The sequence below is a fragment of the Tursiops truncatus genome, chromosome 19 (genome assembly GCF_011762595.2).
Source record: "Tursiops truncatus isolate mTurTru1 chromosome 19, mTurTru1.mat.Y, whole genome shotgun sequence".
NCBI classification, from domain to species: domain Eukaryota; kingdom Metazoa; phylum Chordata; class Mammalia; order Artiodactyla; family Delphinidae; genus Tursiops; species Tursiops truncatus.
Window position 1 is genome coordinate 44,515,920 of NC_047052.1, and position 17,894 is coordinate 44,533,813.

The 17,894-nt window shown below is 40.9% G+C and overlaps 1 protein-coding gene across 9 annotated transcripts; it reads right to left on the reverse strand.

Moving 5' to 3' along the window:
• Nucleotides 1-2,395: 2,395 nt before the first annotated feature.
• On the reverse strand, nt 2,396-16,304 carry ZNF571 (zinc finger protein 571). 9 transcript variants are annotated; one of them, XM_073796462.1, is made up of 5 exons: nt 15,814-16,304; nt 12,361-12,448; nt 10,496-10,622; nt 10,127-10,222; nt 2,396-4,491 (listed from the first exon to the last, which is right to left on the reverse strand). In XM_073796462.1, the coding sequence occupies exons 2-5, from the start codon at nt 12,367-12,369 to the stop codon at nt 2,798-2,800; spliced, it is 1,926 nt and encodes a 641-aa protein (XP_073652563.1). In that variant the 5' UTR covers nt 12,370-12,448; nt 15,814-16,304; the 3' UTR covers nt 2,396-2,797. The 9 variants fall into 9 exon arrangements, with proteins under 9 accessions (XP_073652563.1, XP_019796674.1, XP_033700144.1 ...); XM_019941115.3 differs by having other exon boundaries at nt 15,512-16,304; XM_033844253.2 differs by lacking the exon at nt 15,814-16,304 and adding an exon at nt 14,943-14,994.
• Between the last annotated feature and the right edge of the window lie 1,590 nt (nt 16,305-17,894).

The window sequence follows — 17,894 nt, forward strand, 5'->3', positions numbered from 1 at the left end:
ATTAGCATTCATTCAAGTTTCTCCTGTTAAACAATCTTGTAACAACAGCATCAAGAATAAAAACCTTACTAAATTGATCTAGATGACAGAGTAGGGAAACGATTGTGAAAATTTAAGCTAGAAGGATTGTCCCTGTATAGTTTAGTGACTGATTGTAGAACAGAAAAGCATTATGCCACCCACTAAATTTAAATAACTGCAATTATGCCTTAAATTTCCTCTTATAATTATGCCTTTTTGTCAAGAATAGATTTCTTGAAGTGCCTTCACAACACAAAATATTAAGTATTATGGAATAGAAGGGATTCATGGTCAGGACTGGGAAACAATGGGTTAAACAAAGGTAATATTTTCTTTATTGTGGGGCTTCTTACAATTTTTTTTTTTTTTTTGCGGTACGCGGGCCTCCCACTGCTGCGGCCTCCCCCGCCGCGGAGCACAGGCTCCGGACGCGCAGGCCCAGCGGCCATGGCCCACGGGCCCAGCCGCTCCATGGCACGTGGGACCTTCCCGGACCGGGGCACGAACCCGCATCCCCCGTATCGGCAGGCGGACCCTCAACCACTGCGCCACCAGGGAAGCCCTTCTTACAATTTTTTAATTTGGCTTGTTCAAAGTGGAATTCATTAAGCCAATAAGAAAATTTGGTTATGCATGGCCTTATATGCAATGAGGCAGAACACTTCTTCTCCAAAGGTATTTTGGAGTTTTTTTTTTTTTTTTTTTTTTTTTTTTGCGGTACATGGGCCTCTCACTGTTGTGGCCTCTCCCGTTGCAGAGCACAGGCTCCGGATGCGCAGGCTCAGCGGCCATGGCTCACGGGCCCAGCTGCTCCACGGCATGTGGGATCTTCCCAGACCAGGGCACGAACCCATGTCCCCTGCATCGGCAGGCGGACGCTCAACCACTGCACCACCAGGGAAGCCCTGATTATTATTTCTTGAATGTATCTTAGGAAAATCTGGTTCTGGGTATTTTCTGCAAAAGGCTGCTAACATGCATATATATTACTTGTCAGAGGTATTATCAATAACCTATTATCATTGTAGCACATAACATTCTACTTACATTCCATTATTTACATTTTCTTTAAATTTAGTTGGGCAATAATGGTAGTCCCTGAATTGTAAACAACTGACCAATGATGGCATAGTTCGTCTAATCTGAGTGGAGAATGCATGACTGCACTGGCATCACTGTGGTTACACTAATGATTCAGAGTGTTCTAATGGTTCTCATTCACACTTATCTTTTCTGTTGTCGTTTAAAAAATGGTGGATTAACATATAGATTATAATTTTGTAATATATATGTAAAACCAGTGTTTTTTAGAGTGGGGATAATGAATATTAAGTTGTGAAGACAACTAAGTGGGCTGCAGTGTTCATTACAGACTATGTAATAGAAAACAGCAGAGTGCCTCACATATGGAAAAGTATTGTCTTGGGAAATTTTGTATCAATTCTTCTATCAATGTCTTTTATTTTACTTTTATTATTATTTTCTTTTATTTTACTAATTATTTATTTCCATTATGTACTAATACATTTCATTATATATCGTCATAGTATCTGTTCCTTGAAGTGTAGAAGAAAAACATAATTCATACTTTATAATGTTCAAAATAATTGCATGCACAAACATGTCTGCTAACTAGTTACTTGTTAACTGGGTTTTAAATGTTTTATATTATTCAGAAATCCCTGAGAGAATTCATGTAAGTGGTTTAACTTGAATTTAAATTATGTTTGGGAAAATTGGTTAGGGTACTTGAATGCATTGGAAACATTATTTTTCCCATTTGAAGTAACGGGATGTAGGTAGGCTCTGAAGTTTGGGCATCTGAAAATTTACTGTTCAACCTGTTATCAGGAATAGATTAGGTTCAGATAATGAGGAAAAAGTGTAGTTGGTAAATTTTGCTTTGATTTCTCATTTAAGACAATATTTTATAGGTTTTTTTTTAATGGCGTTAACTTGGCTATCATTTTGTTGGTAAATTCTTTTATCCTTAAAGTAGTAATTAGAAAATGTGGAATAATGACTTCTGCTTTTGTAATTTGTTGTAGAAAAGTCACCTCTCCTTGATTTTATAAAAAAGCTCTACAACCGTAAAGAAATTTCTTCCATAGAGTTTCTTTCCAGTATGAATTTTCTGGTGCAGCAAAATTTATGAGCTCTAAAATAGAGGCCTTCATACTCTTATTATGTTCTAAAGCTCTTGTCATAGAATAAATTATTTGGGTTCAAAAGGGGATAGATGGTAATAGAATGTTTACATCTTTCTACGGTACTTATAAAATATTCCTACCATTTGACTTCTCTAATAGCATTAATAATGATGATAATAATAATGATGATGATAATAATAATGATAATAACACTGAGTATCAGATACTGTCCAAAGGGAGTCACATGTGTTTAATCACTTACAATTTGATCATTATTATACCATTATAGTATTTTACACATAAAGAAATGGAGGCACAGAGAAGTTAAGTAACCTATCCAATTTCACAGTTAGGAAATATTAAAATAGAGATGGTGCTCAATAAAGGATATAATTCAGCATTACATTCCAGGGTTATAGAGATTTTTAAAAATGTTTAATGGGTTCCAGAAGTCATTTATTTCTGCATTCATGAAGTTAATATAAGCTTTCTAAAAATGAGTTGATTTTGAACACAATCAAAAGGATGTCCTATTTCATTACAAACATAATATTAGTTCTCTAATATTCCAGAGCTGCTGAAGATGGGTGAAGACTTTCTTATATTAAATCATATATAAAGCTTTCTCAATTATGAAGCCTCATATGTTGAATAAGTTGTGAATGACGTCTAAAGTCTTTACCACACTGTATGCATGCATAGGGTTGCTCACCAGTATGGATCCTTTGATGTAGAGTAAGTTCTGAGCCACGACTGAAGGCCTTCCCACATTCCTTACATTCATAGGGTTTCTCACCATTATGAGTTCTTAGATGTTCAGTAAGGTGTGAGCCACGAATAAAGGCCTTCCCACATTGCTTACATTCATAGGGTTTTTCACCTCTATGAATTCTCTGGTGTTCACTAAGTTGTGAGCCATAAATAAAAGCTTTGTCACATTCCTTACATTTGTAGGGTTTTTCACCTGTATGAATTCTCTGATGATATGTAAGTTGTGTGGTACGAAAAAAGGTCTTCCCACATTCCTTACATTCATAATGCTTCTCACCATGAATTTTCTCATGTTGAGTAAGATATGCACCACGAATAAAGGTCTTTCCACATTCCTTACATTCAAAGGGTTTCTCACCTGTATGAATTCTATGATGTTCACTAAGTTGTTTGCCACAAATAAAGGCCTTTCCACATTCCTTACATTTGTAAGGTTTCTCACCTGTATGAATTCTCTGATGTTGAGTAAGATTAGAATTAGAAATAAAGGCTTTCCCACATTCTTTGCATTTATAGGGTCTCTCACCTGTATGAACTCTCAGATGATAAGTAAGTTGTGAGCCACGAGAAAAGGCCTTTCCACATTCTTTACATTCATAGGGTTTCTCACCTGTGTGAATTCTCTGATGTTCATTAAGTTGAGAGGCACATAAAAAGGCCTTCCCACATTCTTTACATCTGTAAGGCTTTTCACCAGTATGAACTCTTTGATGATAAGTAAGGTGTGAACCAAGAATAAAAGCCTTTCCACATTCCTTACACTCATAGGGTTTCTCACCACTATGAATTCTTTGATGGTAAGTAAGTTGAGAGCCAAGAATAAAGGCCTTCCCACATTCCTTACATTCATAAGGTTTTTCACCACTATGAATTCTCTGATGGAGTGTATATTGTGAACAATAACTAAAGGCTTTTCCACATTTCTTACATTCATATGGTTTCTCTCCTGTATGAACTCTCTGATGTTCAGTGAGTTGTGAACCACGAATAAAGGCCTTCCCACATGCTTTACATTGATAAGGTTTTTCATTAGTATGAATTTTCTGATGTTGAATCAGATCAGAACTACGACCAAAGGCCTTTCCACATTCCATACACTCATAAGGTTTCTCACCATTCTGAATCCTCTGATGTTGAATATAGGTTGGCTTCTTGCTGAAGATCGTCCTACATTTCTTAACGTCAGAGTGTTTTTCTTTATTATGACTTTTCTCATGTTGAATAAGGCATGACAAGTAGCTGAAAGCTTGTTTACATTCCTTACATTTGTACAATTTTTCCTTGGTAGGATTTATCTGATGAAGAATAGGGGACATGGAATGGCTTTGAGTGGCCTCTTCTTTACAGGTAATTTTCATGCGCATGTATGGTCTTTCCTGACTTCTCTGTTGATCCTCAAACTTGCCTTTGCACTCTGTATTTTCTCCAAGATCATTGCACTCAAGGTTATGGCTTATAGGTTTCCTCATATTCTCCCATTGCAGTGATTCCATTTCATAAGTTCCCTTTTCTGGACATGACCTTTTGGTCTCACAGATGTATTCCAAGTCTGTAAAATAACAAGAAAGCAAATTCTTGCTGTTTTTGTTTGTAAGAAGAAATGAATTGTCTAAGGTAAAAATGGTAGATAAGGGCTTCCCTGGTGGCGCAGTGGTTGAGAGTCCGCCTGCCGATGCAGGGGACACGGGTTCATGCCCTGGTCCGGGAAGATCCCACATGCCGCGGAGCGGCTGGGCCCGTGAGCCATGGCCGCTGAGCCTGCACGTCCGGAGCCTGTGCTCCGCAACGGGAGAGGCCACAACAGTGAGAGGCCCGCGTACCGCAAAAAAAAAAAAAAAGGTAGATAAAATGATAATTCTCATAAGAACAGAATGGCTTAAACATTGCTAAAAATTTTGTGCAATTTAGAGAAAGGCACAAGGAGAGAACATAGAATGAGGGGAATTTATAGGGGGGAAATTAATTAAGAGAACAGATTAAGTCAGTGGTTCTCAAACTTTGGAGTGGATTAGAATCACCAAGGAAGCTTATAAAATTACAACAAAAACACCCCTGGAAATAAACAAACAAATGCCTGGGTGGATAGCCAATCTATCAACAAATCCTATTAGCTCTCCTGTCAAAATTTATCAAATATCTGACCACATCCACTACAACCACATTAGGCCAAACCACACATCTCTCACTGTAATAGCCTCTTATCAAATTCTTATGCATTTTAGACTCCCTCACATGCTGTTCCATCTGCCAGGAATGCTCTCTGCAAGGCCAGTTCCTTTTCGTCTAAAACGTACTAACTTAAATGCCAGCTGCTCAGAAAGACTATCACTGAAAACTCTAATTGGGTCCACGCCATGTCTTTATTCTCTATATCTGCACCTTCTTCTTCATTCTTGTTTCAATCTTTGCAATTCTAGAATTACATTTTCTTTATTTATGTTGATCCTTCTATTCCTCAAGCTTCACAAGCGTAGGAAAAATATTCCTCTTTATAGCTATTCCCCAGAACACAGAAAGCAAACACAGTGTTTTCTTCTTCCCTTCATGTATTTTTTCAGGTCTTTCTTTCCAGTGCCTTCTACTCAAGGCCAAATGTTCTCATATTTTCGAGAAAACCATAAGGTTCTATAATGTTCTAGAAATAGTGACAACTTTATACACTAAAGAAAATTTTATGTTATTCTGAACAAAGCTGGGAAATGGGTGTAATTTTAAAATGTAGAAGAACACTATCCACTGTGACTGGAGCCCCAGGCACACTCTGGCAACACTGCATATAGGCTGTAGAGTGTAATAGAGAATGGTAGTGGGAAAGAAAATAAATATATATTAGTAAATTCAAGTTCAAATGGTCTTTTAGAAATAAGAGTCAGAAATCTGAGGAAAACGTGCTTTTGCTAAAAAGTACAATGAAATTATAAACCGTAAAGTACAATGAAACTGCAAACTGTAAACAAAAACCCCCACACGGCTCAATTTAACACCAACTCGTCAGCAAAATGTACTGGGATGAGAGTATCTGGCTTTTACTTTCTGTCAGAGAAGCACAATATGGTTTACAAGACAGTAGGAAAGAAACCAACTGGAATATGGTGATTAACGGAACAGCGTAAGGGACCAGATAAATCCAGTTTAGATTCCAAACTGCTCTCCATGTTATAGTAACACGATAATAAAAATGGGAAGAAATATAAATCTAATGATTCTGGGGTGGGAAGCACTGTGAGACCACACAGGGTAAGGTGCTAAATGGCGACCTAGTGTGATAAAGAAAGTAAAGATAAGAATACCCAAGTCTTAAAACCAGGCTGAGGTTGAGGAATATGTATGAAATGTATTCAAATAAGTAGTTCTTTTTATTGTCATTAAATCAATGCAAGAATAACTGGGCAAACTGCAAAAGGGGTGATGACTAAAGACAACAAAATGGAGTCTGAAAAGCAGAAGGCATATTGAAAGGCCCCTTTGACTCTTACCCCCTTGAGTCCTACTGAGTCTATCTCCTAAATAGCTCTTGAATCTGTTTCCTTATCCCCAACACCACTGCCAACACTCCGAGGACGCCCAAAGCAACTCTCATTTGAGCCACGACAATAACCTACTCAGTAACGTCATGAGACCCTTCCTTCTCATCTCCATCTGGCAGTCAGAGTAATATATTAAATGTGTAAATCACATTATGTCACTGTCCTATATAAGATTCTTCATAAGCTTGCAAATGCTTTTGCGATAAAATTCGAACCTGTTAGTAGCATCTTTCAAACTGCTTTTGACTGCAACCTCACAATAAGAAATGCATGTTATATTATTATGCATGTTATATTGTGAGTACACATGCACAAACATAAACAAGACAAATAGGTCATGAAATTTTCTTTTTTACATGTGATGCATTCTGATATTTTATTTTATTTTCTCTTCTGTGTTATTTTATTTATGAAACAAAACCAAGCCAAAAAATAAAAACAAATGCTGCTCACATTCAATAAAGATGTTAAAAAACAAACCAACCAAAAACAAATGCTGCTCACAGCCTACCAGGTCATTTCATAACACCTAGAAGATGCTGCCTGGCCTGGCTTCTGCCAGCTTCTCCAAACTCACACCTGGTACCTCTCCCTTACCAGGCTCCAACTACAAGTGTCTTCTTTGAATATCTTATATACACCAGGCTCTATCCTCTTATAGCCTTCAGTGCATTGTTCCCTCTGCTAGGAATGCTCTTCCCTCTACCCTCAGCCTCCCTACTGGCTTTCCATCTTCTCAGGGCTCATCTGAAATTTCACAGACCTTTGCAATTCCTGAAAAGCCTTCCCCAAACCCAGACTTCTAGCAACACTTCACCTACAATTCTTTCTTCTATTAAGACAACCACTCCACTCACTGCAGCCTAAAAGAAAGGCCCCCATAGCTTTTGGTGCTGGTAAGACCTCCACATCCTGCTATTAAGGCTGGATTCTCCTGGGAGGTCTTGATTTCCATAAACTCTTAGTGTGACAGTCCCATCACTCTTAAGTTTGTAACAGAAATAAGCACCCACCTTCCCCAAAGAGACCACTCAGGACCAATCCTGTAATGCTTGACATCTCTGGGTATCCAATTACCTCTGAAAAGCTCTGGCTTCCTGGGTCCTTGGTCATCACTAGGACTCTCATCCCAATCCAGGTCTGGACATCCTCTTTTATGACCCAATGTTCTACTGCATGCTAACCAACAGACCTTCTGGAACTCATAGTGTACTTTCCAGAAGTACTCTAACCTCAGCCTCCCTTCTGATTATTCTCTTCACCTTCTTGCTCTGATTGAAACCTTGAGCACACTGCTTCCCCTGAAACACTGTTTTCCTTCACTTCTTTCCACCTACCCTCTCCCACAGTAGATATAATAGACCTTGTTGTTACCAATAATCACAACACCTCTAAAAGTTCAGTTTCGAGCAATCATCATTTTGACCACTACCACACATATTTCATTTACTCTTATACCATCTCTCTATTATTTATCTCCATCTTAAAGACTCTCCTTTGAAATCAAAACAAAACAACCTCTCCTTTGATTCTTTGGTTCACTTTGCAGCTCCTATCCATTTACTGTACTCCTTCCTGGCAAAACTTCTCAAAAGAGTTGCTGTGCTTCCTGTCTATACTTTTTATTTCCCTTTACTCTCACCCTCATAACTAACCTTTTGCTGTATTTACTTCCAGGTTTTTTCCCTGCACTTTTATGTAGTTACATATACAAACTTGAATCAAACTTCTTTTTCCTCATTATTATATCATACTTCTTTTTCCTCACTATTATAATACTGTTATTTAAAACTTCTAAAGCATTTAAAAACTCTGTTTGTACCTTTGAGAGCTCCTCAAATGGGCCTTCCACCCTGCCTGGTGAGTTAACTCACTATCCCACTGTAGTTTTTACTGTTGACTTATTTCTTCTTCATTCTCTTTTTAATCCTCTACAATCAGGTTTTTGCTCCTCTCATTTCCAAACCTACTTTGTCAGTGTCACCAATATCCTTCATCTTGCCAAATCCAATAGTTAGTTCTTAGCCTTCATCTTACTTGAGCTCTTAGCAGTATCTTTCACAGTTAACCACTCTCTCCTTGTGTTTGTCATGGCTTCCAGTACACTGAATTCCCAATTACTTCCTAGATCACAGGTTAATCAGGAAGCTCCTCAATTTCCTTTGCTGCATCATTTTCCTCTTCCCAGCTAAACGTTGGAATGCCCCATGGTTTAGCCCTTGGACTTTATTTACCTTGCTTTCCATCTAAACCAATCCCTCCATAATCTCATCTCATCCCATCATACAGAGATTAATCCTATATTTGTCTCTTCAGTTCTGACTACCCTCCTGCAGGCTTTCAAATGTGTGTCTAACTTCTCTATGGAGATATCTAATGGGCATCTCAAATGCATAACTCTTAACTTCCATCTGCAGGCTTCCAAACTCTGATGCCTCTTTCTATTTCCAATCCTTCAGCAAGTCCTATTAATCCTACCATCAAAATACAACCAGAATATAACCCATTCTCATCACCTCCACATATTAAACCCCATTCCAAGCCACTATTATCTGTAATATAGACTCTTGAACCAGTCCTCTAACTGGTCTCATTCTTACCGTCTTCCTACACATAACACCCAGAGTGATCTTTAAACAATAATCCCCTACTCATCTGCACAAAAGTCTCCAAGGGCTCCCTATCATACCTAGGATAAAACCTCACTCCTTGAAATGGCCTACAAGGCCTCATATGATCTGATCTCTGCCTATTTCTCTGACATCATCTCTAATTTCCACTTTCACTCACTCTGTTCTAGCCACATTGACCTTCTTGCTGATCCTCAAATAAAGGAAGCTCAGCCTCTCCTCAGGGCCTTTGCACTTCTGTTCTCTCTGCCTGAACACACACTTGCCTTATTTTTACACTGCTAATTTCTTTCTGGTCTCAGTTCAAATGTTACCTCCTCTGAGAGATCATCCCTGTCCATCCTAATCTAAGAACACAATAAGCTCTCAACAAACGTTTGCTGGTTGGAGATACCTAGCTAAATAAAAAAAAATAACTGGAAAAAAACTCAATCAAGAAATAGAAAAAAGGATTGTCTTGGAAGAAACCAAAGGTAGTTTCCTCATTAAAGCAAAAGCGGGGGACATCCCTGGTGGCACAGTGGTTAAGAATCTGCCTGCCAATGCATGGGACACGGGTTTGAGCCCTGGTCCAGGAAGACCCCACATGCCGCAGAGTAACTAAGCCAGGGCGCAACAACTACAGAAGCCTGGGCGCCTAGAGCACGTGCTCTGCAACAAGAGAAGCCACTGCAATGAGAAGCCCGCACACCGCAATGAAGAGTAGCCCCCGCTCACCACAACTAGAGAAAGCCCGCGTGCAGCAACGGGCACCCAACGCAGCCAAAAGTGATAAATAAATAAATAAATAAATTTTTTTAAAAGGGTGGGGTGAATGTAGGAGGAAGAGTGGTAAATGGGAGTTGGAAAGGAAGTTCCTTTGGGAACTCATGTCGGTATCACCTTCCTGCTCTCCCTAGGTCTCAGGTCTTCTTTCCACAGGCCTTTGAAGGAAGCTTCACACAAACATCGCAAAGTGTCGTCACTTCATAAAGCAGCTGTATTATTATCAGCAATAGCTGATCCTGTGTGGCAAGCTCTTATTCACCTGAGCTCCATCTTGTCATGGCTCTCACCACCATCCAGGGCTCCTTCCCTCGCTCCAATAAGGAAAACACGTCTGGCTTAGGGATCGAACATCCAGCTTAAAAGAAAAGAAACGGGACATGGTCATGGGATGAAGAGTCCCAGATTCAAATCCAGTCCATTGGTCGTCAAAGAAGAGAAACTAACAGGAAGTGATGGAGGAAGATGTGAAGGTCCGAAGGGTGAGAAATAAAAAGGTACACAGTGGGGCTGTCTACTTCTACTTTAAAAAACTCAAACGTTTCCTTAGGGAATAGAAATCAGAAATTCACAATGAAGGAGGCAGAAAGTATGGGAGACAAATTCTGAAAACTGTGTAAAATGATCTTACCCAGTGAGATCAGGTGGCTGTAGTTCTCCACCATGACCTCCCTGTACAAATCCCGCTGAATGGGGTCAAGGCATTCCCATTCCTCCTGAGAGAAGTTGATGGCCACATCCCTGAAAGTTACCAACCACTGAAACAACAAATCCATTTATTATTTGTGAAAATACGATGATGATTTTGAGGTGACATGAGATAAGAAGGAGGAGGGCACTGAAGGAAGGGGGTGATATAATAAACAATATGCCATGGCCGAACACCTGTAACATTGAAGGAAATTGGGTGCCTGAACTGTAGTGTCAACATGATCCTTGATCACTGCTATTGCCACAGACAAAACTTCCTATGTATACTAGGACAATTCCATTATCCCGAAAGGTCTGGGAATATAAAAGGCCAGAAGATTGCAGTTTCCCAATTGAATGAAATATTGTATGCAATCACACAGCACTTTAAGCTTTCTAATTCTCAATAAATAATAAATAAATTCTCAACTAATGGGTTCTTTCTGAAATTAACTTCTCTCTTTAAAGAAAAGGATAAACAAAATTGACGAAATCTTTCCAAACAATTTTTTAACAACTCTCTGGACTGGAACATAGAATTTGGATGTAACTTAGAATCTTTTTGAAGATTCAAGTTCATTAAGTCACTATATTATGTCACCAAATATAATGGACATACAGTATTTTCACTTTATGGATGTAATGATCTGCTTATTTGGGAGTATTTAAAACAAATTCTTTAATGTCTTTAGCTCTAGGAATCTAAAATTCTCAAAGGATTGTACATCTGGCAGATTTTATTTGCTCCTACTTTCTGCGTTCCTAGGCTACAGCAGGCTGATGGATGCCAGTCTAGGTGCACACAGGCATCACTCTGACACATTCTGGCCAACTCCAAGGTAAGCCTTGCCTCTCATTGGTTTCTTGGCAAGAGGGATGTGGCAGGTAGACTAATGACCCCGCAAAGATGTCCACATCTTAACCCCCGGAACCTGTGAGTATGTTACCTTACATGGCAAATGGGACTTTGTAGATGTGATTAAATTAAGAATCTTGGGGAGATTATCCTGGATTTTCTGGTTGGGGCCAATGGGATCACAAGGGTATTTTAAGTGATAGAGGGAGGCAGAAGAGTCAAAGGAGATGTGATAATGAAAGCAGAGATCAGAATGATGTGATTGCTGGCTCTGAAAATGGAGGGGACCCTTGAGCCAAGGAATGTGAGCAGCCTCTAGCAGCTGGAAATGCAAGAAAATAGATTTTCCTCTGGAGACTCCAGAAGGAACATAGACCTACCAACACCTTGATTTTAGCCCTATAAGACTGATTTCAGATTCCAACCTCCAGAAGTATGACAGTAGGTTTGTGTTTCAGTCACTAAGTTTGTAGTAATTTGTTACAGCAGCAACATGAAACTGTACAAGAGGCAAGATCTCTTTCTTCTCAGGAATCAGTTCCCCAACCAATTTCAAAGGCCTCACAAAAAAATCTCACCACACACTGAGATTGGGAACAACCAGCAGAAATGCTGTCACTTCCAAGTGGAAAACCTAGGTTTGTAGAGATCAAAGTCTGTCATGTGTCTCATTTAACTACCTCACTAAACCACTGTGCTAATACTATTCTTAAGGGGAGATATTTCTGCTTCCTCAGGGCTCCTGGCAGAATACCATCTGGTGCAGGGAAAAACACTTAGAGAAGAATGAAGCTCTTTGCTACGATCACTCACTGGAATGGGAGAAATTTGGGAGCAGTTCCTTTACAGGACTAAGCAAGGCAGAAAATATGGGAATAAATATATCTGGTGTTCATATAACCCAACAAAATGATTGCACTTCAGGGAGGAAAGAAGAAACAGCAACTCACGTGAGGCATGGTTTTCAGAACTGTCAGAACTGATCAACTTTCTGGTTCCTCTCCTGGAGATGTGCAGAGTCCTAAGAGGAGAGCAGGGCTGGAGAAGGAAAACAAAGCCATGAGAACAAGCTTGCCTCAGAGCCCACAAAATGAGCACCTTGGAGCTACCTTTATTTCCCCTCTTTGAGGGAAGTTTGGGAAAATCTCAGCCCTCTTACAAATCCAGTGGAATCCAGATAGAGCAGAGGGAATTCAGGCCAGACTTTTCCTTAATCCCCATGATGCTGAACAGGACCCCAGAGGGCGCCAGTTTCCATGGGCATCTTACATCTCTAGGATAGGGGAGTACCCAGGGAGCCCTGGGGAGCAGCGCTTCCCCAGGGCCCACATGCTAAGTGAGCTGCTTCGCTCCCATGCTTAAAGGCTCAGGCCCACAAGACTGCTCCTGACTTCACAAGCCAATCGCAAATCCCAGGCCACTGTACTTCTGACCAACCAGCTATAAATTGGGGGCTCCTACAATCCCCTCCTAAGGTTCTATACTTTGCTAGGATGGCTCACAGAACTTAGGAAAACACTTCACTTATGTTTACCAATTTATTATAATGGATACAATTTAGGAGCAGATGCATGGAAAAGATGCATAGGGCAAGGTATGGTGGAGGGGGAGCTTGGAGTTTCCAATGCTCTCTTTGGGATTGCCACCTTCAAAGCACCTCAAGGTGTTCACTAACCCAGAAGCTCATCAAATCTAGTTCGAGAGTTTTTATAGTGCTTAACCTCCAGTCCCACCCTCCCCTTTCCTGGAGGTCAGGTCAGTGGTGGGTTGGAAAGTTCCAACCCTCTAATCATTTGGTCTTTCTGGTGATCAGCTCCATCCTGAAGCTATCTAGGGGCCACACTCCAAGCCACCTCATTAGCATAAATTCAGGTGTGATCAAAAGGGGTTCATGACGAATAACAAAAGACACTCCTATCACTCAGAAATTTGCTAAGTTAGGAAAACCAAATAGTTGATGAAAAGTTCTTATTTATAGAACTCCAGCTAAGAAATGCAGAAGGAATTGAGAGAATTTTTTTAAAAAATCACTATATGTAACCCTTAATAAAATAATAGATTTCAGCATCAATCATAAATGGATGTTATAACCTCTATGTCAGTGTTTCTTACCCTTTTTTTCATTATTAGTGCCCCCAAAGCCTTTTAAGACAACTTTTCTCCTGATACCACTTACCTATGAAATTTTAATACCACAGATATACTGTATATGTGTTTATGTACTGTGTCCACAAACCATTTTAATATTTACTAAGAGTTTGGTCCCCCTCCCTGCCAAGAACCAAGTTTCACCCCCGTGGGGGCAATACCCCTCCTTCTGCCATTGAGAATGCATGCTTTAGGTGAAAGAGCAAGAGGACATTTTATAAAGGAAGAATTAAGTGGACAGCACTTGAACACCAATCAACATGGCATCACCAGAAGTGGGACACCAGACTAAAAAACCTCAGGATGTGATGTCACAGGAAGTACACAACATAACCTATGAATTATTTTGCCTGAAAATGTGATTTAGGCAAAATATGATCTGAATCTGATCAAGGCTCTAGATCTAACTACCCCTTAACAGAAATATGTAGCACAGGGGAACTAATTATATGACACCACAAGGAAGAAATTAGCCAAAAGGAGAATGCACAATATTCTGTAAACAAATAACCTAGTTTTTCTACAAATCAATGGCAACAATTAAAGTAAAAACAGAAAATAGAGAAAACTGTTATGGATTAAAGAAAGTTAAGAGATTTGACAGGGACTTCCCTGGCGGTCCAGTGATTAACACTCCACGCTTCCAGTGCAGGGGGCCCAGGGTTCGATCCCTGGTTGGGGAACTAAGATCCCACATGCCAGTCGTCCAGAATAAAAATTTTAAAAAAATTTAATAAGAAAAGAGATTTGACAACCAAATGTAATGTGTGGACCTATCTGAATCATGATTTGAACAAACCAATTGTAAAAAAATCTATCTTCCAAAGAATTGGGGAAGTTTGAATATATACTGGGTATATGATATTATGGAATGACTTAGTTTTTAAAGTTGAGATAGCATCATGGTTATTATTTAAAAATATGTCCTTTTGGTTACATAAGCATACATGTGATTAAAATAACACTTTGAAATACTAAAGGAAAAAGGGGGATGGCTAGGTATAAGGATATTTGCAAATGTGTTAAATTACGGCTGAGCGTTGGGCACACTGGGGTCGTATTATTTTCTACCCTGCTTGAAAATTTCCATACAAAGTTAAAACAAAAGTCCACATTTTCTCCAGAAAGTATAGTTATCTTTCATCAAAAATCTTAGACCAGAAAGGGCTGATTTGTCATCAGGTGGAAAAGGAGAGGTAAAGATGTGGTTGGTGAGTAGAGTAGACTGGTGAGGCCATCCCTGGAGCGCCAAGATTCACAGGGATAGCAATGCCTGAGGACAGTCACTGGTTTCTCCTAAGGTTTGTCCTTAGGGAGATGTTGCAGGAGGTAGCAGCATCTTGAAAAGAAGAAACTCGAGAGAAGAAAGAAAATGGCAACATACTTTAGAAGAGACTTTTAGCTGTGCAATATTTTTTTCCTTTCCTTTGTATGCTTCTGTTGGAAAAAGTAGAACAGAGAAAAAAGAATCAAAGGATATCAAGCCTTTCCCAGAGCCGACCAAACAGTTTAGGACCAATTCCCACAACAACTTCAGGCTGGGAGAGGGATCAGTTTTTCCCCATAGGGTTCTCAAAGAAGAATGGGGCATCCTGTTAGGATGGTCTTCTGCCTTCCTGGGGCATAAACTCTCATTGTAGGGGCATCTTCAGAATAGCCTCGTTCTCTGTAAAGTGAAGGAACTGCGGCACCTGGAACCGCGCGATTCTCAACTGGCGAGACTCTGTCCCTGTCTCACGGCGGGAGAGTACACAGTCACTAAAGGGGCACAGCAGCCAAGTGCGTTAGAAGGCGGCAGGTGAGCCCGTCACGCTGCCACAAAAGCGCGCGCACACTCACACACCCAGCGCTGTGGAACGTTCATGATAACATCTCCCTGCTCCCGTTGGCCGGGAACCAAAGTCACAGCGCCGCTTTTGCCGGAGGAGAGCGACGCGAAGTGCACACTCATACCTGCGGCGCAGAGGAACACAGCTGATAGCACCACGCCTCTGCCGCTAGGAACCGAAGTGACAGGGCCGACGACCAGCGGAGAAGGGCACAGCCACTCCGCACTGGCAAGGCCGACTTCCGTAAGGAATTAACCTGAGTGCTACGAAGTTGGAGATACGTAGTCCAGAGCCAGGATCGTCTCGATTCCTGTCAGCACCGAGCCCCAGCCGGCACACCGGTATTCCCAGCACCTTACAGGAACTTCCTTCTGGATGCTCCAACCCAAAGGCAGCGTGCGGGTCCCAGCGAGGTAGAGCACTCACCTACCGCTGCAGACTGGATCCTTAAACCAAGGAGTAACGGAGTAAGTGTACGAAATGGCGCAGGGACGCGGTGGCCTCCGGGAAATGTAGTCTTAAACATGAACCCGGCCCGATCCAACAGAATCCAGAGGCAGCTGGCCACGTCCTGTGGTCCGGAATCGGGCGCGCCTCGGGTCTCCCTTGCTTGAACCCGGGAACTCACGCTGCTGCGGTGTGAGCCGAACTATTTCATTTTACTCAAGTGACTTCCCAGAGGTTCTAGAAAATCGCAAAGAGTTTACCAGAGCTTGAGTCTTGCAGTGATGCCTTCAGAGAAATATAGTCCAGGGCTGAAAAACCTGCAGAAGTCTGGGAAGCAGGGTCCAGATTTCTTAGAGCTCTGGCCCGGACGAGGTGACGGTGACTACCGGGTTGCTGCTCAAAGGGGTTCAGGGGTGTGATGCTTACTTCATGGTCGTGTGTGTGTGTGTGTGTGTGTGTGTGCGTGTGCGTGTGTGCGCGCGCGCGCGCGCGCAAGGGCAAATGTTCTCTACAGGAGAAGGGAAGACTGGGGAGTGTGATTTGTGTCAGATTGTGCTTGAGACTGTGAGGAATGTTAGTGGATAAGCATGTGATCCATTTGGGACTGTGTTAAATGTCTGGGGTTGGTTGTAACTATAGCTTTCAGGATGATGTATGGGATTAATCAGACAGTCTATGATTAAGTATTTTATAACTTGTAAGAAAATGCTTTTTCTTTGCATGGTTGTGAATTTAGAATAGATTCCATGGAATTATAGAAATGTTAAGTGAAAGATACCTTGAGAGTTCACCTGTAGTAGTGAATGTGGGAAAAGAAATGTGTGAGCATAGTATTGTGAGAGTGGGTATGATTGTTTCATGATGCAGCTCTGTGTAACAGTGGTATCTTTAAGCTTCAGTTTCCTCACCTGTAAAATGAGGTTAACATTCGTGTAACAGTTGGAGCAGTGCTGTCCAATAGATATTTCTGCAGAACTGGATTCCATGTCCAATGTCTGTGCTGTCCAATACCATAGCCCTGGCCACATTTGGCTATTGAGCACCTGAAATGAGACTAGTTTGACTGAGGAACTAAATTTTTTATTTTGTTTAATTTTAATAAATTTATATTTAAATAGCTATACGTGGCTGGCTAAATTTGACAGCGCAGTCTGAAGTATCAATTTGCCTTCAAGATTTGGAGGGGGAGAAACTTAAGTAATTTCATCTCTCAAATAATTTGAAAAGTGAGTTTTACATTGGAATGAAGAGAGATGAAAAATGCAAATTCAGCTTTAGTCTTCATTTTGGGGGGAATAATTTGCATAGAGTCCACAAATATTACTATATACCGCAATGATTTTTTTTACATACCACACACAGATCAAGATAAAGAACATTTCGGGAATTCCCTGGTGGCGCAGCGGCTAAGAATCCGCCTTCCTTCCAATGTAGGGAACACGGGGAAGGTCCCACATGCCACGGAGCAACTAAGCCCGTGTGCCACAACTACTGAGCCCGCAGTGCTACAACTAGTAAAGCCCGGGCGCCTAGAGCCCATGCTCCGCAACAAAGAGAAGCCACCGCAATGAGAAGCCCTCACACAGCAACGAAGAGTAGTCCCAGCTCTCCGCAACTAGAGAAAGCCTGCGCGCAGCAACAAAGACCCAACCCAGCCAAAAATTAATTAATTAATTGACTAAAATAAATAAATAAAATAAAAGGTAAAGAACATTTCAAGGACGCCAGAGTGTTCCCTTGTGCCCCATCCTGGTCAGCTCTGACTCCACCTAGAAGTGACCACTTTTTGGACTTCTAGCACTGTAGATTAGTTTTGTGAATTCTTGAACTTCATTTAAATACAATCAGTGTAATGATATGTGTCCGGCATGTTTTTTAAAAAAAAAATTTATGCATGCTGTGCCGGGTCTTAGTTGCGGCATATGGGATCTTTAGCTGCAGCATGCGAATCTTAGTTGCAGCATGCATGCAGGCTCTAGTTACCTGACCAGGGGATGAACCCCGGCCCCCTGCATTGGGAGCTCAGAGTCTTACCCACTGGACCACCAGGGAAGTCCTGT